The following is a 26,054-nucleotide window of genomic DNA, read 5'->3' on the forward strand; positions in this document are numbered from 1 at the left end:
CAGGGAGCCAGAAAGCCCAACTCCCAGTTCTCCCCTGAGTAGCTTGGTGACTTCGGGGGCCACGTCTCCTCTCCAGGCCTGTTTCCCCAGATGGGACATTGGTAAATGGGACAAGACCGTCTCAGAGATGATCTCCACCTTATACATTTCAATCCCAGGATGAAGCACAGCAGAACCCCTCCTGCATGCAAGGCAGATCAGGGGAGACACTCTCAGCCAGAGGACTCTCCCTGTTGCTTTGCTGCCCTCTCACCAGCCCAGGGGAGGGGCTCCCCACAACTCACCACACAGGTTGGGGTCCCCACTGCCGTCCCGCTTCTGCTGCAGGGGCACGCGGCTCTGCTCCAGCTCCTGGCAGACGTAAATGGTCATCTTCGGCCTCACGTTCCTGACAGGAGGAAAGGAAGTTAAGGAGCAGGTGTGGGGGACCGAGCTCTGTTGTTCCAGAATGTTCCAGAACACAGGGTGGAAAGAACAGTAGAAGGGACTTAGGGGGAAGAAAGAAGGTTGTGGGGATACAGAGTGCCTTCCTCCTCTGAGGAAGGAGCTGTCAGGGAGAGAATCCCATCCAGGTGAGCCCTGACAGCTTCGAGCAGACTTGCTAGATGAAGACCCGGGGATGGGCGAACCTCCCAACCCCCACCCAGGACCTGCAACTTGCCCAGAGTGGACTCTGCCCGTAGCACCAATCTGAAGATACGAGGTTCTTCAGGGTGATAATCAGAGCAAATGCATTCTTCAGCTTACTCTGAGCTCACTGCATCCTCACACATCTGTGGGGAAGCCAGGACCACTGTTCCGCATTGTACAGATGAGGAAATTGAGGTTCACGGGGGTTAAGGGCTTGGCCCAGTTGCCAAGTTCCTAAGAGGCAGATATGGGATTCAAACCCAGACATACCCTCTCACTCTCAAAGCGGTGCTGTCCATGTATGACTATTTAGATCACTCCATCTGCATCTGCCCCCCACCCCCTGCACTGGGAGGATGGGGCAGGCATCTTAGAACCCACAGCCAAGAGGCAGAGACTCAGAGACCAAGGCCCACATCAAGCCAAGAAGAGGGAAGGAAAGAGTGGGCCTCCAGGCAGGGTGGGTTGCAACCCAGGGCATCTCACCCTCTCTGGCCCCTATCCCACTCCTAGCACCTCCTCCTGCACTCACCCCCAGAGGAGCCCAGATCCCACCAGTTAGCCCACCAGGTGTCCAAGGGGCTGAGAAATGCAGGCCACCAGCCATACCGTGCCTCCAGTGGGAACTAACACCTACCTGCCTTTAATGGCATTGAAGAGCCGGATCCCGTCTGCAGGGCCACAGATCTGGACCAAGTCATCTCGGGACATCTTGAGCAGGTCAGCACCTGGGGAGGTAAATGGGGCTGGCTTGTTACATGGTGACTGAGACCTGAGGCTGTTACATGGCCGCCTCCCCAGGTACCTGCCAACTCGGGGCAGGGAAGAGCTAGCCTCCGCCTCAGGAGGCATGGGCATCCCACACAGAGAAATGGCAAAAGCTAAACAACATCAGATCATAGCCCAGGAGGTGTCAGAACTCGACAACGGGGTTCACAAACTCAGCAGAACTGACAGGCATTTGCTGGTTAGTCATCCTCTCTACCTGGGCCTGACTCTCCCTCCGGGCCTTTTATTAGCATCACTGTCCATGATGTATCTTATCAGCACGTGGCACTGATCATGTGTGTACCTGCCTGTAGGCAGAAACTCATGGCTCTCTGGAGGCTGCCGGGGAGCCTGGGCACCCAGACACCCATGCACCTAGCACCCAGATCAAGAGGTAGGACATTCCCACCAGCTCACGTGCCCCTCATGCCAGCTACTACCCCTCTCCCCACCTCTGGGAAACTGCTGTCCTGATTTCTTACACACAGAGGAGTTTCACTCAGTTTTCCATTCACATGGCACTTATGTGAATGGAATTGGAAACTGCGCCTTTCTAAGTCTGACTCTCCCTCCAAGTTTCATTTAAGGCTCATCTGCATTGCATGCAGTATAAATCATTCATGTCCACTTTTAGAGAGTACTCATGACATGAATAAACCACAATGCCTGTACCCTCTCTCTGCTGATGGGCATCGTGGGTGCTCCCAGTTTGGGGTGATCATAATGGGTGGACATGGTCCTTTCCTCAAAGACCGAACAGCCCCCAACAGCCCTGAGCTCACGTGGACTCTCCAAGGTACAAGGATGACATCAGCCTTCTGCTAAAACCTGGCCAACAGCCACGTGGCCCAGAGTTACAGCATCTACCCACTTTTCCTGCCGCAGTTAGGTACAGTTTGGGGTATACTTCTGCAGTCACACTGGCTCCCCTTTCATAGGAAATAAAAGCCATACCCTAACACTGTTGCACCAAGGTCCCTGGGCACCTCTCTCTCTGACCTCACCTCCTGTCTGACCCACTCAACCCCATCATCTGGGCCCTCGTCTCTGTGGCCACACCAGACAGGCCCCAACCTTACACTTGCTCTCTGCTTGGAAAGCTCATCACCCCCAACACACACACACCCACTTGACTCACACTCCTTCCAGGATTTCCTCAAAGATACCTCCTCAATGAGGTCTACACTACACCTTGCTTAAGGTGGAGGCGCTCTGCCTCCCTCCCAGTCTTCCAAGTTCCTCCTCCAAGCCTGCCCATCACAGAAGGGTCACAGTGCATTGAGATGGGCAGTTTACACCTCTGCGCCAACTCAGAGCTGCCCGAGGCTGGAGTCCCTGCCTGACTGCTCTCATCCCGTCCACCCCCAGCACAAAGGATGTGCTAAGAAGAACTGAGCTCAAAGATGACTGTTGGGGTGCTGTTTCCCTTCTGCTACCACAGATGTCTTTGGTGGCCACTCCTCTAGTTCCAGCCAACACTGACTCCCTGTCACTCTGGACTGCCAGGGGGCAAGGTTCATGGCTCAGCTTCCCTGTCCCCCACTACCCCCAGATCAGAGCTGCTGTCTGATGGGCTCATCAGCAAGGGCTTGAAAAGCCTTTACAGAAGGAAGAGCCAGCTTTCCCTTCTCACCTTGGCTGCACCACCACCACCTCCCACATTGCTTACCTAGAGACAGCGTGATGAGCAGCATTTGGGAGGAAGAGGCCAGGAGGCTTGCTGAGTACACTCTGGCCTTCTTGGCTAAGGGGCCTCTCCAGGAGGCACAGAGCCCACCCCGCAGGCAAGGAGCAGCTTGAAAAGGTTCCCAGATGGCCCTCCCTTAAAGCCACGAGCAGGTGGACACCCCAGGGGCAGGCCCGCCCATTGAGCCCTGGGCCCAGGGCCAGCACACGTGAGTGACCACATGTCTCTATGTCCCCAGGACAGACCACAGCCCCTGGGTGCCCAGGGTGCCCAGAGCACGTGCTGAGTGTTCTGAGATCCCGGTAGATTCTGTGAACCATTCAGAGATGCTCACCCGAGAAGCTGGCGAAGAGCCGGCAGAACTGGGAGAATCTGTTGCGGTGGAGCCACTGCTGGGCGTCCTGCATGGAGGCCGAGGGGAGCAGGTGCTGCAGGCAGAGAGGACAGGCCTTGAGGGGGCGCTCACTCACCCATGTGGGAACAGGTAGCCAGCGCCCCACCACAGCAGTCACTTACGTCACTGCCCACAGGCAGGGCCTCCACCGGGTGGGTTGGGGAGCTGTTGCTGCAAAGGAAGAGGAGAGGTGGTGAGCAGCCAGGATGCTTCTTGCTGGCTTGCCCTTCACGTCCCTCAGCTCTGGGGCTCGCGGGAAACAAAATGGGTCCTCGAGAAAAATACAAGCAGGAGCCCTGCTCCATCCCTGGAAATTCTTAACAAAGCCTCTGGTGTGGACAAGGGTTCTGATGAGCTACACACCCCCATCCCTCCTCTAAGGATCCGGGTTTGTTCTGGGCAGATTTCATGGTCCCCACCCCGAGCCCCAGTCAGTGGGAAGTGCAGGCTGACAGAGGAGACTGGGCCTCGAGCCTCACAGGGACTTGGTGTGAAGATGGCAAAGGGCCAACCACACCCAGGAGAGGGCAGAGGAATCCCTGGGGAACCATTCTGCAGCAACAGCACCCACAGTTTGGCATCCATCGGGAGAAAATCTTTCTCATGGCTTTCCCCCAAAGGGAGACAGAAACCTGAACACCTGGGCTTTTAAGCCAAGAGAAAGACAGTCAGAGATGACCCTCCCAGATGGACGGTGGTAATACTACAATGTGAGTGGACCTGGTGTCACTGACCTGGCCACTTAAATTTGTTCAAACGATAAAATTTACATTATGTATGTAAGTGTGTATGTGTGTGTGTGCGTATACTAAGTTGCTTCGTTGCTTCAGTCACGTCCAACTCTGCGACCCTATGGACTGTAGCCCTGCAGGGGATCAAACCCACATCTCTTACGTCTCCTGCACTGGCAGGCAGGTTCTTTACCACTAGCACCACCTGGAAGGCCCGCTGTAACAATAAGGAAAAAAGAAAAGACCTTTGCAGCAAGGATTCCTAGGGCAGTTATCAGTGACTATAGATGCAGGTCATCTGGGTCTGGGGGTACCAGGACTCTACATATATGCCCCTGACCGAGTGTGGAATTCATACTCCCCTGGAAGTAGGGAAACTGAGGCTGCAGGAAGTGAAGGAATCTGCCCCCAGAAAGGTGCAGAGTTAAGAATCTGCCTGCAGTGCAGGAGACCGGCTTCGATCCCTGGGTTGGGAAGATCCCCTGAAGAAGGGCATGGCAACCCACTTCAGTATTCCAGCCTGGAGAATCCCATGGACAGAGGAGCCTGGTGGGCTATAGCCCACGGGGTCACAAAAAGTCGGGCATGACTGAGTGACTAATACTTTCATTTTTTTTCACTGCCTGAATAAAATACAGCAGCCCTTCCTTGTGCCCCCTTCTCGGTAAGGACTGTCCTTACCTAGTAAATCAAGTTCTTGTCTGGCTTGCCCATCAGTAAAGTTCTCTGCCAAGGAGGGGCTCCAAACAACCCGCATGTTCTACACGCGCCTGTTAAACCCGTCTGTCATCCTCCCTGACCCCACCAATAGGAGGGCAGTGTCCTCACAGTGACACCACAGGATAGGAGGGACAGCTGCCTGCTGGCCCCTGCACATCTGTCACCTTGGAATCAGCACGGCCTGGGCCTTGGCAGAGCCGGTGACCAGAGGTGGGTCGCTTCTGTGCTGTGGGTCCGGATACCCAGAGGGGTGGGGAAGATCCTGAGCTGAGCCCCTCTGCCCAGTGACCATGCACAAGGGCTGCAGCAAGATCTAAGAAGCCCCTCCAGCCACTACGGGGTCCAGATGTCCACCTCCTAAGGCCCCAGCTGTCTAGGAGGTGGCCCAGGAGCTCGTGGGCTGGCCCACCTTAACTTGGGGAGGGAGTGGGTGCTGGGTGCTTAGTTACTCCACCAGTCGGCCTTTCTAGAAGTGTAATCAAGCACGAAAACCTGTACACATGATGCTAAAAATGGTCGTGAACACCAGTCAACTGCCCTGAAACCCAATTGATGCTGGGCTACAAGAGCAGTGAAGACACAGAGAGGAAGCTGAGGAACGAGTCTGCACCTGTGGTCACTTTAGAGCTCTCAAAGGAGAGAGGGTGCACATACCCTTCACCGAGGCCGAAGCTGCTTGGTGAGCCGTTGTAGCTTGGGGATGAGGCACTATTCACCTGGTAAACCACATCAGGCCATGGGGAGCACTGTGGGGAGAGAGCACAGGGTGGCAGTGGTCCCCGAGGACCCAGACCTGCAGATGAGATGAGCCCAGCTTCCCTAGCCCTCCCACTCAGTGTAAAATCACAATCTTTCAACACCCAACCCACACTGACCTGGTACCCAGGGATGGGCGGGGTGCTCAGACCACACGGAAGAAATCAGATAGAGCCAAGAAGAGACCTCGTCATCAGTAGGTCATCCCCAGGGCAAGCAAAGCATGACACATGTCTGTCAGAGCTTCCGAGCAGCCAAAGCAAAGAGGGAAACCTCATCAGTGCAGGACAGGCCGAGTGCCCACAGGCAGGTCTTCCCCACGCAGACAAATGGGTGTAGATGCAAGAAACAGGGAGCACTGGGCCACTTCCAAAAGAAAATCATCGACGAAGCTCCGTATTACTAATAGCATCTCCTGATGGGCCTCAGATGACAGGGACAGGCACCTCCACACTGGCTTGTAGCAGCCTGTCCCCAGCACAATTCCATGGGTGTTTATAACATCTGAGGCATCCTGCTCAACCCAGGAGTCGAGGGAGACACAGCAACACAAATGACGTGACCCCTGAATGCCCGGAACTTCTTGTGTTGAAGCCTAAATGAACATGTAGGAGTCCCCCGAAGCAAGCCTAGACATGTGGGTGCTGCCTGGGGGTTGGGGGACCAAGCATTCACCACTTCCTTTTTCTGCGATGGCCCTGCTCTGGACACGGTCAGATGGAAGCATTCCTGAGACTTACGATCACCCACCTGACCACAGGGTGGGTCAATATTTAACTCTGTTCTGAGTGAGGGCTGGAATGTGTTGGTGCCAAATCCTGGAGCCCTTGGGGGTAGGAAAACTGATGAGCTGACAAGAGGGGAGCCGGTAGTTCCTAAAGTTACAGATTGGGTAGGGATTTCAATACCTGGTTGGGGAGAGGGGCTGGGACATAGCCTGGAGCACCTAGGGGACCTGTCCTCCAGCAGGGAAGTCAGGGGAGAGGCAGGCACCAGAGGCTGAGGCCCAGGTTGGAAGGAGAGGTGGCCACAGGCAGGACTGGGGAGCAGGGAGGGTCCTCAGGGCATGTCACCAGCATATACCAAGCCCGGGAAGAGCTAAGTGTCCAAGTGCTGCCCCACACCATGTATTTCTGGCTCTGACCAGCTTCCAGGGGCAGGGCTCCTCCTGTGCCCGGGCTCTCAGCCACCGTCAGCCTCAATCCAATGAAAGGCCAGTGTGCATCTGTCTGCAAAATTAGTGTCCCTGCTCTCCTTTTGCAAATACTCCTCTGCAGATGGCTTGTGTGTGTCTCTCTCTCACACCCACACACATATCCTCACATACATGCACAGCTCCTCAGACAGGACCTAGTCACTGGTCTCTGAGCCACCCTGTGTTTGGACCTCACCCTTCACACAGACTTAACCCCACCATGGTCAGCACTGGACCTCAGGCATCCATGGAGGGCCTCCCGAGTAAGTCAGAATATTCACACAACACCTATTAGCTGGCCTGATCACAGGGCACAGTGGGGAAGAGTTATTAAAATCAAAAACAGAGCCCAGTAAATGCGGCGGCAGCAGCAGGAAGGGCCCATGACAACAGGAAAAGGAGCCTTCGATAGGGAGCATCTCAGACGGACCCTGGATGGAAGGACAGAGCAGGCTGGTGTCAGCACCTGGGTTATGAGGAAAGCACCCCAATATCCATCCCAACAGCCAGAGAATGTTACCCCCTTGAACCCAGCAACCCCCTCTCTGAGAATAGAAGCTGCAGACATTCTTTCCTTGTGGAGAACTTCACATGAGCAAGGTGTTCACAGCGCCCTGTGTGAAACAGCAGGAGCCTGAGAACAGTCCAGCGTCCGCCAGCAGCTGTCCACACAGAGAAGGCTATAGAGCTGGATGAAGCACTGGAAAGCTCTTTATGAACAGATAAGAAATGCCAGGAAATAGAGACAGTCAACCTTAGAACAGTGACTGTGTGTGTGTGTGTGTGTGTGTGTGTGTGTGTGTGTACTGTTGGGGAAAAAAAGCACGCATGGGGCAAACTTGTTTGAATTGGTTTCCTTCGCAGAGAATGTGGGGCCCGATACAGAAGGACCCAGGGTCACCTACCGCCCTGGGGAAGAGAAACCGAGGCTGGATAGTGCTGGGAGAGATATTTTCTGATGGAGATTCTTATATCTTTTGAATTTGGACCACATGAATAAATTACCTATTAAAAAAAAAAAACACCTAATTTTGAAATGTGCCTGGTGAAATGCGCCAACAGCAGCCGAGAGTTAGAAGGTATTTGTAAAACGTGTCCCTGGACACCAGGCCTCAGACGCCAGCAGTTCCAGACACGGGAACACACCAGGACTGAACAGCACTCTCAGAAGCACTCACCCCAAATGGGCACTTTTCCAAGGATCCGGCTGACAGCCCCCCTGCCACCCGCAGGAGGAGGCCCCCGGCTCACCTCTGAGAGGATGGTAGTCTCGTAGGATGGCTGGTACTTCTCCTTCTCTTGGGCTGTTCTTTTCTCCATCTTTTCCCGGTCGGTCTTCTGCTTCCGGTCGGCTCCCTTTGGCTGTAAGTGCAGAGCACAGGGGTCCAATGAGCTCAAAGCTGGCAGAGGCAGCTGTCTGGGGGAGATCCAGAGCTGAGGGGCGGCCCCTAAGGCTGGCACACTCCCCCCTCACCCCAAGCAGGGTCTCGCAGACAGGAAAGACTGTCTCTCACCTCCCAGGCATCCACACATGGTCCTCCTGCCTGGAACCCTTGCCCATCCCAAGGGAGCTCAGAGCCCCTCCTGGTCCTTCAGAGACTCTTACGGGGTCTGCTCAGCTTCTCTGGCAGGCATGCTTGGGGCAGAGCTTTACCAGTGGCCACTTGCTAATGGAAAGGACCTCTCAGGAGCCTTCTTTGGGTTCCCCATGGAGAGAGACAGGAAGCGGACAAACTAGTAACTGTTAGCCAGGGCTCCATCTACACTCGCGGTCCACCTCTAAGGCCTCCTTGGCCCTAACGTTTAGGACTCCAGGCACATTCCCAGCTTACAATCTGCCTGCAGGGTAACATCCATCCTGACATGGCCTGTCTTGGGCGCCCAGAGCACCTGAGGAATTCACAGGTATCCAGGCCTCACAGGTACTACTATCAGCCTCATTTACAGATTAAGGAGACAGAAGGTCCAGTGACCCATTGAGACCAGAGAGGAACCACCATGGAACCCAGCCACCATGCTGGCTCCAGCAGGCACAGCTGATGGGGACCATTTGGACCACTAAGACTATCCCCTCCCGAGTTCACAGTCTGGTGGGTGGGGTCAGATATCAAGACTCCAAAGGGCCCTGAACTGAGTGTTTTACTCTGTACAGGGCAGACCACACGAGGTGGGCAGTTAGGGAAGAAAATCCACCCTTCCGCTCCATGGTGCCTTTGGGATCATCCTGGTGGGCACTTTCCTCAGGCTGCAGCTGCTGACTCCCAACTCAGGGGGCATTAGGAAATAGCCTTTGGGAGGACACCCAGGCTGGAGGGAGGAAGCTTTGCTGGGGGTCCTATGGGGACATGAACGACAGATCTGGTGTCCAGTGGGAGATCCAGGCGTGCGGCAGCTGGACCCCCATCATCTGGTTTCCCTGCTCCACCTCCATCCTGTCCCAGAAAGGAGGCCCTTCCTCCTGGCCCAGAAGTATTACTGGCAGAACAAGGCTGAGCCTGCCTGTGGGGGACACCACTCAGCCCCAGGGAGACCCCTGCAAGGAGTTGGCAGGAAAGGGAGAGTCCTAAGACATCCCCACAGAGCCCCAGGGCAGCACCAAGAAGCCAGGGGCTTCCTAGTAACCAGGGTGACCTGAGATAGGAGAGTTATGGACAGATTGGCAGGGCTCTGCCTGGCCCTGGTGCACACCTATCTCGACTGCTCCTGTGGGTGGGTGGCCAGGCCACCTCAGGCATTCTGAGGAGCTCATTTCAGGTGACAGGGCTTCCCTGGCGGCTCAGATGGTAAAGAATCTGCCTGAAATCCAGGAGACCCAGGTAGGATCCCTGGGTCAGGAAGATTCCCTGGAGAAAGGAATGGCTTCCCACTCCAGCATTCTTGCTTGGAGAATTCCATGGACAGAGGAGCCTGGTGGGCTATGGTCCATGGGGTCGCAAAGAGTCAGACACAGACGACGGAGCGACTAACACTTTTGCTTTCACTTTCATTTTGGGTGACAGATGCTCCTTCCCTCTTGCAGGAGATGCCAAAGCAGCTTCCAGCTCAATTCCCCCAATAAGGCCTGGTGTGGTGTTGAGGAGCCAGGTAGAGGCCTCATTTCTGAGTGTCCGCCTTGAGGTGTAAGAGGGGGAGCTGTCAGGGGCCATGGGGAGAACTGAGCATCCCTGGCACAGACTGCTCCTCCCTCCTACTGCCTGGCCCAGGGCCTGATCCCAGGGCATCACACTGGATGCACCCCCACCTGAGGGCAGAAGATGGCTGGTGGGATGTGGTCTGCACACAACCAAGAGAGGATGGGACTGCAGGACAGGCAGAGACCACCACTGTGCAGCCTCAGAGCTGTCCAGGGGGAGCTGGAATCAAGAACCCAAGACCAGAGGCACTGGTAAACAGGATCTGCAGACTAATGCTCTCCAAAGATGGCCCCGTCCTAATTCCCAGAGCCTGGGAGAATGTTACCTTAGGGCACAAGAGGGCAAGGTTGCAAATGGAATCAGGATTGCCAAGAGTGAGAGACTAAAATAGGAAGGTGAGCCTGGATCATCCCAGTGGGCCCAGTGTAATCATGGAGGCTTAAAGTGTGTGTTGCGGGGAGCATGGAGGGATTGGGGTAGTGCTGGCTTTGAGGATGGAGGAGGGGCCACGGGCCAAGGAAAGCAGATGTCTCTAGAAGCTGGAGATGCCAAGGAAAGAGATTCTCCCCTAGGGCCTCCAGAAAGGAATTTAATCTTCCTGACGCCTGACCCTAGCCCAGTGAAACCCATTTCAGACTTCAGCATTAGAAGATAATGTAGTATTAAGCCACTCAACTTTGGTGATTTTTTTTTTTTTTTTTACATCAGGAGGGAGATATAAACATGGGGGAGAAATGTAACTTCCTTCAGAGGCCAGATTCAAGTCTTCATCATGCTGAAATAGGTTTCTGGAGGTGCCACCACTCTGGCAGCAGAGACAAACTCACCTCCACCAACACATACAGCCTGGCCAAGGCCTCAGAACCCTTTGCCCATAGCCCTCAGACGGCCAGACACTATCAGTGGGGATGAAGCTGGCTGCCCAGCTGTGTGGTCACCTAAGTGCAGACACAGCAGCTTCAGGGCCTTCCTGTCCAGTTGGGAAACAGGCCAGATGAGCACTCTGCCACCAGGCTGATGGTTCTACCTGTGGGCGCTTATTTCCACATCTATCCCTAGCTCAGAAACAGCAACACTGACCCAGCTTCTTCTGGGACAGGCCCTCATTTTTACAGCCTCTCCCTCTGGAATCTCCAGCTCCAGCAGCTGGAACTCTGTCAATAAGTCCCCAGGTCCTGATTGCGAAAGACCAGAAGGAGAGGGAAAGGCACCGGGCTGGTCCTCAGGCACCTGCTGGGATTCCCCAGGAAAGCGGGCAGGTCCCATCTGCTGGCAGCGGTCCTGCTCAGGGCTGGTGCACCCACCAGAGTGACGTGGACTCTGCTGTCACCCCCTCCCCCCAGGGCCACCTTGAGCTGCACCACTGGCAGTCATTTTTAGGAAATAATCTGTCCAGAGAGATGGGATGAGAAACAATGACAGGCAACTGCAGAGGGTGAGGCAAGAAAGGAAAAGGGAGGCGGTACCAGGAGGCCATAGCAGAGGGACAAGGGTCTTGGGGCCCTAAAGAACAGCATCCACTGGGATTAACACATACACAGTAACATGTGTAAAACAGATAACCAACAAGGACCCACTGTACAGCACAGGGCACTATATGAAATATTCTGTAATAAGCTGTAATGGAAAAGAATTGATACATATAACTGAATCACTGCGCTATACACCTGAAACTAACACAACTTTGTAAATTAACTATACTGCTATAAAAACATTTTAAAAAATAACACCCATGGTCAGGACCTTCAAAGGGGGTCTCCTGACTTGTTTTTTAAGGAGACTCTAATGGGCAATCACAGACTCTGTGGCCAAAGTGCTTGGGAGGAAAACAGAAATCTCTAACTGTGCCAGTCCCATCACTCTGGTCAAGCAGAGCTGAGCTCGGCTGCCTATGAGGGTGAAAGAGCCCAGGCAGGAGCCCCTAGCCCCTGGCCACTGCCCTCATTGCTGAGCTCTGGGGTGTTGGCCTCCAGTCCTGGGCTGGGGTGGCGGTGGGCGGGACGCTGGTGGCCATCCTACCTTGAACACCTTGATCTGGCAGCTGGCTGAGTGCAAGTGCTCCGAGTACTCTCCATTTTCGCTCTGTTTGAAGGTGTCGATCTGCACCCGGAAGGGCACACCCTTCTCACCCCCGTGCTTCCTCGGGGTGAACTCAGTGCTGATGCAGTGCACCTGCGGGGGATGCAGTACGCAGTTAGCCAGAGGTGGGCGAGGGTGGGGTCTGAACCCCCAGGAGCTCCTCTCCCAGGAGATGTGTCCATCCCACACAGTCAGACCCATCTCCACCTCCCTGCTGTCCCCCAGTGCTGGCCACTGCATCAGGCCACTGGCTACCCCCCACAGCCTCTCACTTCCATCCTTTGACCTTGGAGGCCCTGCCTGACCAGCTAAGTCCTTGCCATTACTCCAGGCCCACTGACCCCATAACTCTCTCTCACTCCTCCCCCTGAGACCTCTGCCTGGACAAATCCCAGAGACCACAGAGCAGGGACCACAGCTTAGTCCTTAGGAGCCTAGTCCCTTAGTCCCCAGGTTACTCAGGCCAGGCCAGAAGCTAGAACCATTTCTGGACTTCTGATAAGTGCCTGCTACATAGAAAGCACTTGATGTGTACTGATTGCTATAATAACATAATCACATTGTCATAATATTGAGTTGGTGAAAAAGTTAGTTGCAGTTTTTTCCAAAAGGTGGTATGAAAAATCCGAACAAACTTTCTGGCCAACTCAATACAAATACATATTGTTGTAATAATAAACAATAATATTATAATAATTCTTTTGAAATGCAATTTGAGTATTATAACTATGCAAGGCAAAAAGGTCACTTACTCTCACTGAGTGATTACTATGAACCAGGCCTGTGGTCATGGCTCTGTTTTCATTCTCTAATTTATAAGACAGGGAGAAAAACCAAGAAGCTCAAAAAGGGACCCACAGCAAGTGAGAGAGCCAGGGGAAGCCCAGAAGCACAGGGCCCTGGCCATGCCCTCGGGCACCTGGATCCGCTGTAGTGTTTAACATAAGGTCAGGTCCATAGCAGAAGCTCTTATGGGCTTCCCTGTTGGCTCAGATGGTAAAGAATCTGCCTGCAATGCAGAAGACCCGGGTTCGATCCCTGAGTTGCAAAGATCCCCGGGAGAAGGAAATGGCCAACCCACTGCAGTATTCTTGCCTGGAGAATCCTATGGACAGAGGAGCCTGGCAGGATGTACAGTACATGGGGTTGCAAAGAGTCGGACACAACTGAGCAACTAAGACTTTCACTTTCATACCAGGAGTTTCAGAATTAAACATTTAATAGAAACAATTATGAAAAAAAATTTGTACTTCAAATTCTTTATGCTAGGACTCAGTTACTGTGTAAAAAGCTTACATATTGATAAGCAACACCCACACAGGAAATCACCCACACATCCCAAATCTTCCTCCTAGCCCCAGTGACCAACCAGTCTCATGGCTCTGGGCTCCGCTCACCCTCCCTCTCAGCCTCCTTGCCTGTAGCCAAGGGCAAAAGCCCATCAAGGCCCCACCCATGGATGGTTTTGAGAAACAACATGATGGACCCCAAAGTTCTGACCTCCCCACAAAGGGCAACCTCCTTTCTGCTCACCTGAATGAACGCAGACGCTCTCTTTGAAGGATCCCACAAAAACTCAACTGCATTCAGCTGGGTCGGGCTGGCCCTGGGGTCCAAGATACCAACAGACAGTGGAATATCTGTGCACACACACACACACACAAAAGTGCAATCGTCAGCCACTCCCAATATTTCGGGAAGGACTCCTATTACAGGTCCAAACTCCTTACACAATTTGAAACGCCAAGAGTTCTGAAAGCTAGGTTCTGCGTAGTTCATTTGGCAGAATCCTGACTTGAATCTCCATGAAGCTATTCTGAGCCCTCGCCCCATTGTGTGCCATCACTCTATATGGCTACAAGAACATGGCCTGTTCGTGGTGTGACCCGACTGCAGGTCTACACACCCTACTATTATTCCAACTTCTGAATTCCAAAACCCATCTCGCCCCAAGTTTTGTGAATAAAAAGCCTGTGGACCACTGCCTGAGCCCTCAGTTCCATTTCGGTTGCCCCTTCTCTGATGCCCACCCTGCCCTCCATCAAGTCAGGATCCTTCTGTGAAGGTTTCCCTGCTTCTTACTTCCTGACAACAGGTCCTTATTTCTAAATGCCCCTCCCCATGTACCCCAAAAGGGATACTCCCCGAGGGCAGGGCTCATGATGTGGTCACCTCCACCAGCTCCCATGGGGTTTCACACAAGGCAGAAGTGTGGTAAGAGGCCCTGGACACTGCTGGGTCCTGATGGTGCCCAGGAAGAACCCCCATTCAGCCCAGAAACCCACCAATGTCCAGGATCCGGTCCCCAGGCCGGCTCCACCGCCAGCCCTCCAGCTGCTGGTGCTCCGTGTACTGCAGACGCCGGTCATGAAACACCACGCGGATGATGCTCTGGGGGCCGGGGCCGGGGTCGGGGCGGGGGGTGGCGGGGGGGGAGAACAGCTGAGTGTGGGGCCCGGAGGGACCCCCAAGGAACCCACCCTGACCTTCCCCCAATCAGACAAACCTCTCTTCCTCTGAGGCCCTCTGCCTGGGGCCTTTCCCCCTAGCTCCTCATGTCACCCCTCCCTCCTTGGAACCCAAACAATAGGAACAACAGCACAAACAGCGGGGGATGCCCTGCTCTCAAGGGGCTGCTATGTGTTCGTACACAGGGGTCATTCACAAACCTTCTGTGCAAGTGAGCAAATTGAGGCTCAGAAAACACTGGGAAGAGGCAAAGCCAGGCTGCAACCCGAGTCTGTGTGACCTGGCCATCAGCTCCCAGCACTGCCGGACTGACCAAGGCCCCTCAGACCCCACACTCCAGGGACCTTGAGCCCACCTCTGTCCCTGGAGCTTTCCCCAAAACTCCCAGGCACTCCTGATTCCCAGTGCAAGCCCAGGTGTTAGGCCCCCAATCAAGCACCCCCAGGTGCCCAGGCAAGGTGCGGACCGGAGCCTTACCTTCACATATTTTGTGTTCAGATCCTGAAAATCTCCCAGTTTCCTGTTCTCCAGCAGTCGAATTTCGTAAGACTGACCTGGAGGGAGGTTAATGGTACATTTTCCACTTCTGTTTTCAATTTTGGGGCTTCGGCAAGCTAGAGGCCTTCTCAATGCCCACCCAGGCCTCATGGCTCTGCGACCAAAGCAGAGAAGAAAAGCCAGGGACAAGAAAAGTTCATATCACACTATGGACAGGACACCCCATTTGTCCATCTGACCTGGTAGGGACCCAGGGCCCCCCAGGTAATGCACATGACCCCTGGAGAGAGACAGCACCTCTACAATGTTCAAAGACAGAATCCAAAACAATACAGTTAACATTACATTTACAGAGCACAACTTTGTATTTCTTTATAAAGAACATCCCCCATATACTCAGATGAAGAAAACAGATACTTAAATCTACATTCAATAACTGAACAGATGGACCCTTTCTGAGAGCAAGTTTAAAGGAATGAATAAAAACCTGTTAAACATTGTCTCTAACTGCAGAATGAAGAGCATTTTCTCAAGCTAAAAGAATTTCATGTATTTGAAAGGTGTGGGGATTCTGTTCAGGGACATGTAACCAGCAAGAGCCAGTTAAAGAATACAGATAGGGAAAAGATCCATCCATAAGAACAAACTTAAAACCCCAAACTTTAAAATATCTACAAGTTACCTAAAGAAAACTACACACATTTTACTGGAAGATAAAACATACCTTGAAAAAATACAACACAAAACATTCCTAGACAGAAAGACCACCTATCAAACGATGTCAACTTTTTCCAAATCAAGTTCAGCGACAACTCTAAAACACCTCGCCACAAATTGCAGGTTAACAATGGATGTGTTGCAAATAAGAGAGAACAAATGATTTCATCATTGGTCTTGGTATATCCAATCAAACTGTTAAAAAAAATTTTTTTTTAATAATGATAGGCTCTCAAGAAGTTACAAAAACAGTACACAAAGGTCCTGAGTATCATCCCCTAGCTTCCCTCAGGGGTGGCATCTGAATTCACTATGGTACATTATCAAAACTGACCATGGCACAGTGCAATTAACTAAACCCCAGACCTCACTCAGGTTTCCCTGGGTTTTGCAGATTTAATCCAAGTTACCACTAGATTAAAAAGTTAATTTCCTAAAGTTTTGTGTTAACATGAATGATTGTTTATCAGACACTCAATGGGGAAGGACTGAACCTAAATCAATGAAAGAAAAGGAAATCTAATGTAGAGAAAGACACAGATATAGATATATATGCATCTAGGAGCGGCACAAACCCAGTGGTTAACAGTCTTACTATATCTAAAAAAGCAATGATTAGACAAATATTAAGACTCCTTGGAGTGGGTTGAATTGTAGCCCCCAAAAGATATGTCCATACCCTAATCTCCAGAATCTGAGAATATTATCTTTGCTTTGGAAAAAGTTTTTGCAGATGCAATTAAGTTAAGGATATTGAGGTGAGAGAGATGATCCTGGTTTGTCCTGGAGGTCCCTACATCCAATGACAAATGCCCTTGTAAGAGGACACACAGAGAAAAGAAGGAGCAGGGACCCATGGGAGCAGAGACTGGACTGATGAGGCCCAAGCCAAGGAGTGCCTGGAGCCACCTGAAGCCAAAAGACGCGAAGAACAAATTCTCTCCTAAAGCCCCCATGGCTGCGGCGGATTCCCGACTTCTGGCCTCCAGAACTGGGATAGAATAAACTTCTGCTTTGTTTTAAGCCAACATGTTTGTAGTTCTTTTGTTAAAGCAACCCCATGAAACTACTATAGTCCTCCTGTCAATGAAAAACATAATGGACAGACACTCTGAAATCAATCATTCATTCCAAGCATTTGCTGAGCATTAACAACCATGTGCCAAATGCCAGGTGAATCTTGGGAGATGAGCAGAGGGACCCAGTGGTGTGGTCATGGACACAGTGCTGGCTGGGCTCAGAGATGCCCACTCAGCAAAGCTCCCTTCTCCCTTCAGGAGGGCAGGACTTGTCCAGCTGGCTTGCACCAGCCCTGGCTCCCTCTCCATTCAGGCTAAGACCATGAAAACCACTCAGGTTGCCCTGCTGGGCACATCCCATCAGAAGGAAAAGGCACAGACTCCAAACTCCTGCCCTGCCCTCATGCTGGTTCCGAAGGGTCTTGCTGATCTGAACCGACACTAGTACCTTTCTGAAAAAGCCAGATTTTTCACATAACATTTCCGGGCTCCTGAGCCAACACTCCCTTGACAGCTACATGAAATGGAGCCTCCCACGCCCTAACTGGTTTTTCCAGTGTCCTTTACCTTCCCCGAGGAAGAATGCAGCCGGCTCTGGCATGAAGCCCAAGGCCCAAATGGTCATTACTGTGGGTTTACAGGCACCTTAGGGCCCCATTAACACTGACCCCAGGCTCTGCAGGGCAAGCTCAGCTCAGGCCTGGCAGGAGGTATCTCCCATGCCACACAGAGTAGTTCCCAGGCCCGAGCATCACAGGCAGCCATTTGGGGATCAGAGCTACTAAGTGGGACTTCAGGTCCGGGGTCCCAGCCAATATGCTTCCCCACGGAGTCCCCCAGCCACTCTACAACCCCCTGCTCAGGCTTCAGACAGAAACCTGGCTCCCTCTCCATTCAGGCTGCCTCAACGCCAATACGCCTCCCAGCCCCTTCCGACCCTGCACAACACCAACAATCGGGCTGATGAGTAAGGTCAGGGTGGCAGAATTGACCTGGGGCTGAAATGACCTGGGCGATGAGGGCATCTCTCTGCTTGGCCAGCCTCATTTCTAGGCACCCGTGGGAGCCACAGAAAGTGGGCTCTGTCAAGGCCCAGGGCTGCGTGTGTTCTGCTCAACACTGTACTGTTAGACGCAGAGGAGGGACTCAGGGGTCTCTGCAAGGCTCCTCTGTGCTGAAACTGTAGGGTTTGCAAGACACACGCCTGCCCTCAAAGGGATGGCAATCCTCTGGGATACATCAAAACAGCACCGGCATAAGGCAAACCCTAGAGACTGTCATACTAAGTGAAACAGATCAAACAGAGAAAGACAAATACCATATGATATCACTTATATGTGGAATCTAAAATACAGCACAAATGAACTTATTTACAAAACAGAAGCAGACTCACAGATTTAGAAGATGAACTTACAGTCACCAAAGGGGAAAACTGGAAAGGCATAACTTAGGAGTTTGGGATTAACATATATACTTTATTATGTATAAAATAAACAACTAGGACCTACTATAGCACAAGGAACTCTACTCAGTATTCTATAACAACATATGGGAAAGAATCTGAAAAGAAGAATAGATACATGTATATATAAATGAATCACTCTGCTACATACCTGAAATTAAAATGACATTGTAAGTAAACTACAGTGGTGGTGGTGGCGTAGTTGCTCAGTCATGTCTGACTCTTGGGACCCCATGGACTGTAGCCCGCCAGGCTTCTCTGTCCGTGGGATTTCCCAGGCAAGAGTACTGGAGTGGGTTGCCATTTTACTCCACTATATAATAAAAATTCAATTAAAATTAAAAAGAAAGAAAAATAACTAAAAAGAGAATGCCTCTAAGAAACAACGGAGATCCAAAGCGGGTGATCCTCACCCAGAATGGGGAGGTGGGGAGGAAGGGTTTGAACAAGGAGAGAACATTGCCATGGACTTTAAAGAGCAGGCAAGATTTCTACAGTTGAGGGGAAGAATGATCAAGAAAGTCACCCCCAAGAAAAACAGTGGCCAGGAGGTGGGTGGGGAAAAACATGCCTTCAGGAAACACCTAACAGCTTCCATTTACTGGGCGCTGACTCAGCGTGAAAGTCTGCCCAGAGATTAACTCACCTGAACCAACAGCGCAGTTTAGATTATGAGTACCGCCTGACAGAAGGAAGCAGAGGCTCAGAGAGGTTACCTGACTTGAACAAACTCACACGGCTAGTCAGTGGCGGATGGAGCCAGGGGCAGAAACTTGAGCCCATCCAACCTGGTGGGTGTTGTCTGAAGGACAGAGGACTCTCTCTCACCTTCAACTTTCTGAAGGCATCTGGCTTCATTCTGTGCGCTGGTTAAAGTTTACCCACAGCACAGCATCTGGTGGCATATAAAGCACCTCAGCAACCCCATCCCCAGGACATATGGTACTCTGTTCTCCTTCCTTCTCCCCTTTAGGACTAGAAATAAAGGTAATTCCTAGGAGGGCCAACTCAACTTTTTCCATGACCCTAGATAAAACATTTCCTTGTCTGTAAAATCCTCTGCTTGCTACATGGTATGATAGTAAAGCCTGTTCTAATTTCAGAATTGTGAAATGTGGAAAAAGAAAAAAAAAAGTTGGTCTTAGAATCAAGGGATGGGTGTGATATGTGCGTGCACTCAGTCATGTCCAACCCTTTGTGACCTCATAGACTGTAGCCTGCCAGGCTCCTGTGTTCATGGGATTTCCCAGGCAAGAATACTGGAGTGGGTTGCCATGCCCTCCTTCCGGCGATATTCCCAACCCAGGGATCAAACCTGCGTCTCTTGCATCTCTTGCATTGGCAGGCGGGTTCTTTACCACTAGCATCACCTGGGAAGCCCTAGAATCAAGGGGATAGAATAATAAATAAACCACCATCACTTAACTGTCATCCAGCGATGAGTTGGGACATTGCTAAGCCCTTCTGAGCATTATTTCATTTAGCCCTCTCAACCATATTCGGAGAAGGCAATGGCAACCCACTCCAGTACTCTTGCCTGGAAAATCCCATGGACGGAGGAGCCTGGTAGGCTGCTGTCCACAAGGTCGCAAAGAGTTGGACACAACTGAGCGACTTCACTTTCACTTTTCACTTTCATGCATTGGAGAAGGAAACGGCAACCCACTCCAGTGTTCTTGCCTGGAGAATCCCAAGGACAGGGGAGCCTGGTGGGCTGCCATCTATGGGGTCGCGAAGAGTCGGACACAACTGAAGCAACTTAGCAGCAGCAGCAGCAGCAACCATCTTATGAGGAAAACCCAATATGGCTCCCACTGTAGAGATGAGGAAATAAAGTCAGAGATTAAGTATCTTGTTGAAGATCAAACCCAGGTCTGTTGGACTCTGAAGACTGGTCACTTAGCCAAACTACTCCGCACAGTGTCTAGTGGCTTCCAATGCCCCCTTCTGGTTCTGATACTCAGGAAGCTCCTGAATTTCTTGATATTCATTTCATTTCATGACCCTGTTCCATCTATCAAAACCTTCCCCTTTCTTTCAAGGCTCAAATTCCTAAGGCCCATGACCTCAGTTCTCTGAACCAAGATGGGTCTTAGAAGTCTGGTGGCTATGTGACCATTCTGTGGTATATCACTTGCTCATGATAAACTGGGTGTGCTATTCTAGTCTATTAGAATAGACTATTTAGTCTCCCTGAAACACATATTACTAACCCATTTAAAATACTCTGTAGAGCACAGGGAACTACACTCAAAATCCTGTGATAGACCATAATAGAAAAGAATATGAAAAAGGATGTGTGTATATAACTGGATCAGTATGCTGTACAGCAGAAATTGACAGAATTGTAAATCAACTATACTTCAATAAAATAAAAATTTTAATAATAATACAACAAAATACTCTGAACATATTATAAGATTACAGTAGCTAAAACCAGGACATTTTTGGAATGATGACAAATAGAACAATGGGGGAAAAAAAAATAAAGAGCCCAGAAACAGATTTTTAGATACATGGAAATTTGATCTATAACATGATTTGAAAAAGACAGACTTGGGGACTTCCCTGGTGGTCCAGTGGTTAAGAATCTGCCTCTCAATGCAGGGGATGTAGATTTGATCCTTGGTCAGGGAACTAAAATGCCACATGCCATGGAGCAGCTAAGCCCACGAGCCTCAATTATTGAGCTCACAAGCTCCAGAGCCCATGAGTTACAAACAAAAGACCCCATATGACGCAACTGAGACACAAAGCAGCCAAATAAATAAATATTTTTTAAAAAATAAAAATTAAAAAGATAGACTTTTCAAGACTGTGGGATAAGTTGAGGTTATCCATACAGGAAAAATATATCCATACCTCATACCACACATAATAAGTTAATTCTCAGTGATTAGAAACTATAAGAAAAAAAGCAAAACTTTCTAAAACATTTCTAAAAAAAATATGAGACTACTTTTGGATCGTGGGATAGGAAAGAGTTTCTTTAAACTAGAAACAAATACATAAAGAAAAAATTATGCCCTTTACATCATGTAGGAAAAACTCTCTCTGTTAACATTTATAAAGCGACACTTTTGAAAATGCCAGAGGTGCTGTTAGTATTTACACAGTCTCTATCAATGGGAAAGGACCTGGCAGACTGGGCCATATATGGTCATCCCATGAAAACATAAAAAGGTCAACAAACACACAGAAAGATGTGCCGGATGGTGTAAGTAAACAGGGCCATGTAAAGTAAAATACGATATCATCTAACATCTGTGCAGAGAGGCAAAAAATTTCAGCTGAGCATGTGGAGAATGGACTTTGGGGCACTGCTGATTGATGTGTTATACAGATACAACCACTGGGACAAGAGTTCGGGGGGAAGAAAGAAAGTCAGGCTAAAGACACAGAGGCCTTCTGTCAAGCACATCAGTTCGAGATATGTCCTAAGCAAGTCCTTGATGAGCACCGGGAGACTTAGACAAAGACCGTTCACTGTGGCGTTGTTGCTGCAGTGAGAAACTGTCACCAACTACATCCAGTCACAGGAGCAAGACAATCTATTATAGAACTTAAAAACGGAATAGCACACAGAACTTAAAATAAGTCCTCTGGAGACACGCACCAACATGGAGAAATCTCAGAAACACTCCACAAAGGGCACAGGGATGTCTAGAAAACCACTTTATATAAAGTTTGGAGCCAGCAAAAATGGCACTGGTCATTTTTAATGGCCAAGTGTGCAAGGAGTAAAAATTTTAGAGTGCACAGTGAAAGTGAACGTGTTAGTCCCTCAGTTGTGTCCAGCTCTTTGAGACCTCATTGACTGTAGCCTTCCAGACTCCTCTGTCCACGGGATTCTTCAGGCAAGAATACTGGAGTGGGTAGTCACGCCCTCCTCCAGGGGATCTTCCTGACCTGTGCACAGAGGTATAACCAACTTCACAATCATGATTATGCTTTTGGGAGGAAAAGCAACAGAATTAGAAAGAAGGAAAAATCAGAAACAAATTTGGCTGAAAACACCACGTTGGGTACATGAGTATTTGTTCTCTCATCTCTAGAGCATTCAGTCGATCTGAATTAGTTGACCCTAGAACATTGCAGGGGTCAGGGGCTCAGCGTGGCTGAAAACAATCTCACAGACTGCCCTCCAGATCTGCGGTTCCTCCGCATCTCTGGGCTCCACCAACTTCAGATTGTGTATTTGCTATTGAAAAGAATTTAATATTGTGTATCACTGGACCTGTGCAGTTCAAACCCATGTTGTTCAAGTATTTCTCTCTCACACAAAAGAATTCAGTGGAGGAAGAACTGTTAGAGCTGGCATTGCATTCTGCACTGCATTCTGCATTGCATTATGGTTGTGTGTTTCCAACTCCCCAGTCCTGCTATAGAGGGTGGTTCTCTTGGGCCCCATTGCTGAGCCATCACTGTACACCCCCCCACACCACCCCATCTGTGCCAGGGACCTGCTGGGGGCAAGGGCTGCACTGCTTTACTCAGTCACACTCCATCCCACAATTTTGCCACTGAAATTAAAAATCACCTGCAGTGTATCAGCCTATTGTTTTTAATTTATTGAACTATAATTGATTTACAAAGTTGTGTTAATTTCTGCTATATAGCAAAATGATTCAGTGATATATACATATATTCTTTTTCATATTCTTTTCCATTAAGGTTTATCATAGGATAATGAATATAGTTCCCTAGGCTATACAATAGGACCTTCTTGTTTATCGATTCTATATACAATAGTTTGCATCTACTAATCCCAACTCCCAGTCCATCCCTCCCCTACCTCCCTACCCCTGGGCAACCACAAATCTGTTTTCTGTGTCTGTGAGTCTGTTTTATAGATAAAATCATGTCATATTTCAGATTCCACACATAAGTGATAACATATGATATTTGTCTTTCTTGGTCTTATTTCACTTAGTATGATAATCTCTAGGTCCGTCCATGTTGCTGTAAATGTGAGCCCATTTTATTTAATCAACTCACTTCAACTTAATTTTTTTAAGTGTGTACCATGCCTGCATATAGAAAATCATAATCATATACTGCAATTAAACAGTCATTGTAAACATTACACAGCTATGCAGCTACCAGTGTTTTTCTGCAGTCCCTTACGATTATCTTGGGGATCTGGCTGGCACCCAGGTTTGGAGCACAGACTCCCCTCTGGGCCCATCACTTTGGCTCCATGTGTAAGCCTCAGTTTCCACACCTCCAAAATGTGGACAATATTGCAGTTAGCACAGCAGGTTGATGCAGATGCATAGGAGGTCCCTGGCTCAGAATCTCCCCTGCAATGAGGTCTTGGCTTTTCGAAGCTTTGCCAAAGCCTTTGAGGCAATTTCCTCCAATGACTCTGCCCCACCCTCCACTATGGAGCAGATCAAGGCCTTTTAAAGGAAAGCAGGGAAGAGCCCCAGGGCCAGGATTCAGCCTCTGCAGATGGCAGCCAGCCCTGACCAGAGGAACTAAGCTGACAGCGTGGCAGGGCCGGAGGAGCAACGGCCACAGGCTCCATCCCCGCCAGTAGGGGCCAATGGAGCTCGGTGACCTCCTCCCACTTCAGGGTTCCGGTTTCAGCCTTCGGGGGTGGGGGGTGGCCCTCAGCTGGACTGAGGCTCCTAGGGAGCTTGGTCACCACCTGGAAGAATGGCCTAGACTTTGTCTAAAAGCCTTGACACCACTCACAAGGGGATGAAAGCCTCCCTCTCACCCAAACTCCATGTCTCTCCCCTTCCTGCCTCCACCCCATGCAGGGAGGAGCAGAAATGGGGAAAGAGGGCAAGGAGCACAGTGGGGAAGAAGAGGAAACCCTGCCAAGGAAGTTTATATAAAACACAAAGGCAAAGCCCTCTAAGTGGTGCCCAGCCCAGGCAAGGGCCTAGCAAACCGAACTTCCTCCCTCCTCCCACGTATAACCCCCAGTAACCAACATCTCCCAGCTCAGGCATCAGCAAACTTTATCCAGGAAGGGCTGGGCAGTGACAGTTTTCAACCATGTGGCCATAAGATCCGTCACATCTCCCGCATTCAGCCACTGTAACAAGGAAACAGCCACAGATAGCACAGGGATGAATGGGCATGGTTGGATTCCAATTAAACATTCCATGGACAGTGAAAGTGAAATTTTCACATAATTTTCACTACTCTTGCTGAGCTCTTCCTTCTTTGCAACTTCTTACAGTGCTTTGCAACTTTGTCCCTCAGGCTACCAGCTGGCAAGAAGCTTCAAACCAGCTACCAGTTTGCTTGAACTAGATATGCACACGTGCACACCACACACACACCCCCTAGCCCCTTGGACAGTACTGACGTGTTTTAGGTTTTTAACTAACAGTGGCAGAATCTGACACTGAATTCCCTAAAGCAAATAACAGAGCTGGAACTAATCAGCCAAGCCAAGAACATGCAAAGATGTTCAACCTCTGTAGTGGTCAAAGACAGGCCGAATGAAAATAATGCAATGCCAATTTCATTTATCAGATTGGCCAACATTTAACAGATTGCTAACATCCCTCAAGGACAAAATGTGAGGAAATGAGCTTTCACATGCCAGGAGTGGGAGATGGGATGTCCCAGCCTTTGGACAATATCCATCAAAGCTACAAACACACACAGCCTAGGATCCAACCACATCTCCTGCATTCTAGTCTACAGAACTGCTGGTACACATGAAATTAAAAATATTTTTCTGAGGCTATTCAATGCAGCAATACTAGTACAGCTAAAAACAAAATGAACTGAATGGTCAAAAATAAAAAAGAACAGAGGCTTCCCTGGTGGTCCAGTGGTTAAGAATCTGCCTGCCAATGCAGGGGACATGGGTTCAATCCCTGGTCTGGGAAGATCCCACATGCCTTGCGGCAACAAAGCCTGCTCACCTCAACTAGAGAGCCTCTGAGCTGCAACTAAGACCCAATACAGCCAAAAAAATTTTTTTAAATAAAATAAAAGATTACATATGTAAAGGACCTACTGTAGAGCACAAGGAACTATATTCAATATTTTGAAATAATCTATAAGGGAAGAGAAGCTGCAGAAGAATATATATATATATATATATATATATATATATACATATATATATATACACACACACACAAGAATGTATATATAAATGTATAACTGAATCACTGCTGTACACCTGAAACTAACATGATATTGTAAATCAACTATACTTCAATAAAAAAGATTACATATGTATAAAGTAAGTTACAAGGATATATTATACAACACAGCCAATTTTTTGTAATAACAATAAATGAAATATAGCCTTTAAAAACTGAATCACTATACTGTACACCTGTAACTTATGTAATATTACACATAGACTATATTTTTTAAAAAAAGACAGTGGAAACCAAAAAACTTATTTAAAAAATTAAACAGATCCAAATCCGTGATAGCAAAAAAAAAAAAAAAAGTCATCACACACACACATACATATGAATGGGAAAAAACAAGTCACTGAATAATATGTACACAGTAATTATAAAGTGTTATATGTATATCTCTATACTTGTGAGCCAAAGATATGGAACTAATAATGCAGAGAAAGACCCTTCCCTCTTACATTATATATATTTACAGCATTAACTTTTTTTTAAAAATTAAGATCATTACATGTAAATTTGAAAAACATACAGCACAAGAAACGGAGGAGCATTGTCTCATACTATCCCAAGCCTGTAATAGGTGACCAGGGTGACAATGGTCAGCACTTTTTTTCTTCCAGCATCAGGTTGGTACCCAAAAGTTAATCAGACAGGTGGGCATCTGGGAA

At 49.6% G+C, this 26,054-nt stretch overlaps 1 protein-coding gene across 4 annotated transcripts in view; it reads right to left on the reverse strand.

Annotated features, from left to right (window-relative positions):
* TFCP2L1 (transcription factor CP2 like 1) overlaps positions 1–26,054 on the reverse strand; it is a 68,646-nt gene that overhangs the window by 14,917 nt on the left and 27,675 nt on the right. For all 4 annotated transcript variants that reach the window (XM_010802128.4, XM_005202559.5, XM_010802127.4 and 1 more), the window contains 10 exons: positions 15,041–15,117; positions 14,380–14,485; positions 13,628–13,734; positions 12,035–12,187; positions 8,133–8,243; positions 5,585–5,676; positions 3,602–3,650; positions 3,420–3,513; positions 1,268–1,358; positions 285–388 (listed from right to left, as the gene is read on the reverse strand). In XM_010802128.4, coding sequence (XP_010800430.1) covers positions 285–388; positions 1,268–1,358; positions 3,420–3,513; positions 3,602–3,650; positions 5,585–5,676; positions 8,133–8,243; positions 12,035–12,187; positions 13,628–13,734; positions 14,380–14,485; positions 15,041–15,117 — 984 coding nt within the window. The remainder of the gene's footprint in view (positions 1–284; positions 389–1,267; positions 1,359–3,419; positions 3,514–3,601; positions 3,651–5,584; positions 5,677–8,132; positions 8,244–12,034; positions 12,188–13,627; positions 13,735–14,379; positions 14,486–15,040; positions 15,118–26,054) is intronic.

Source organism: Bos taurus, chromosome 2, assembly GCF_002263795.3.
Source record: "Bos taurus isolate L1 Dominette 01449 registration number 42190680 breed Hereford chromosome 2, ARS-UCD2.0, whole genome shotgun sequence".
NCBI lineage: Eukaryota > Metazoa > Chordata > Mammalia > Artiodactyla > Bovidae > Bos > Bos taurus.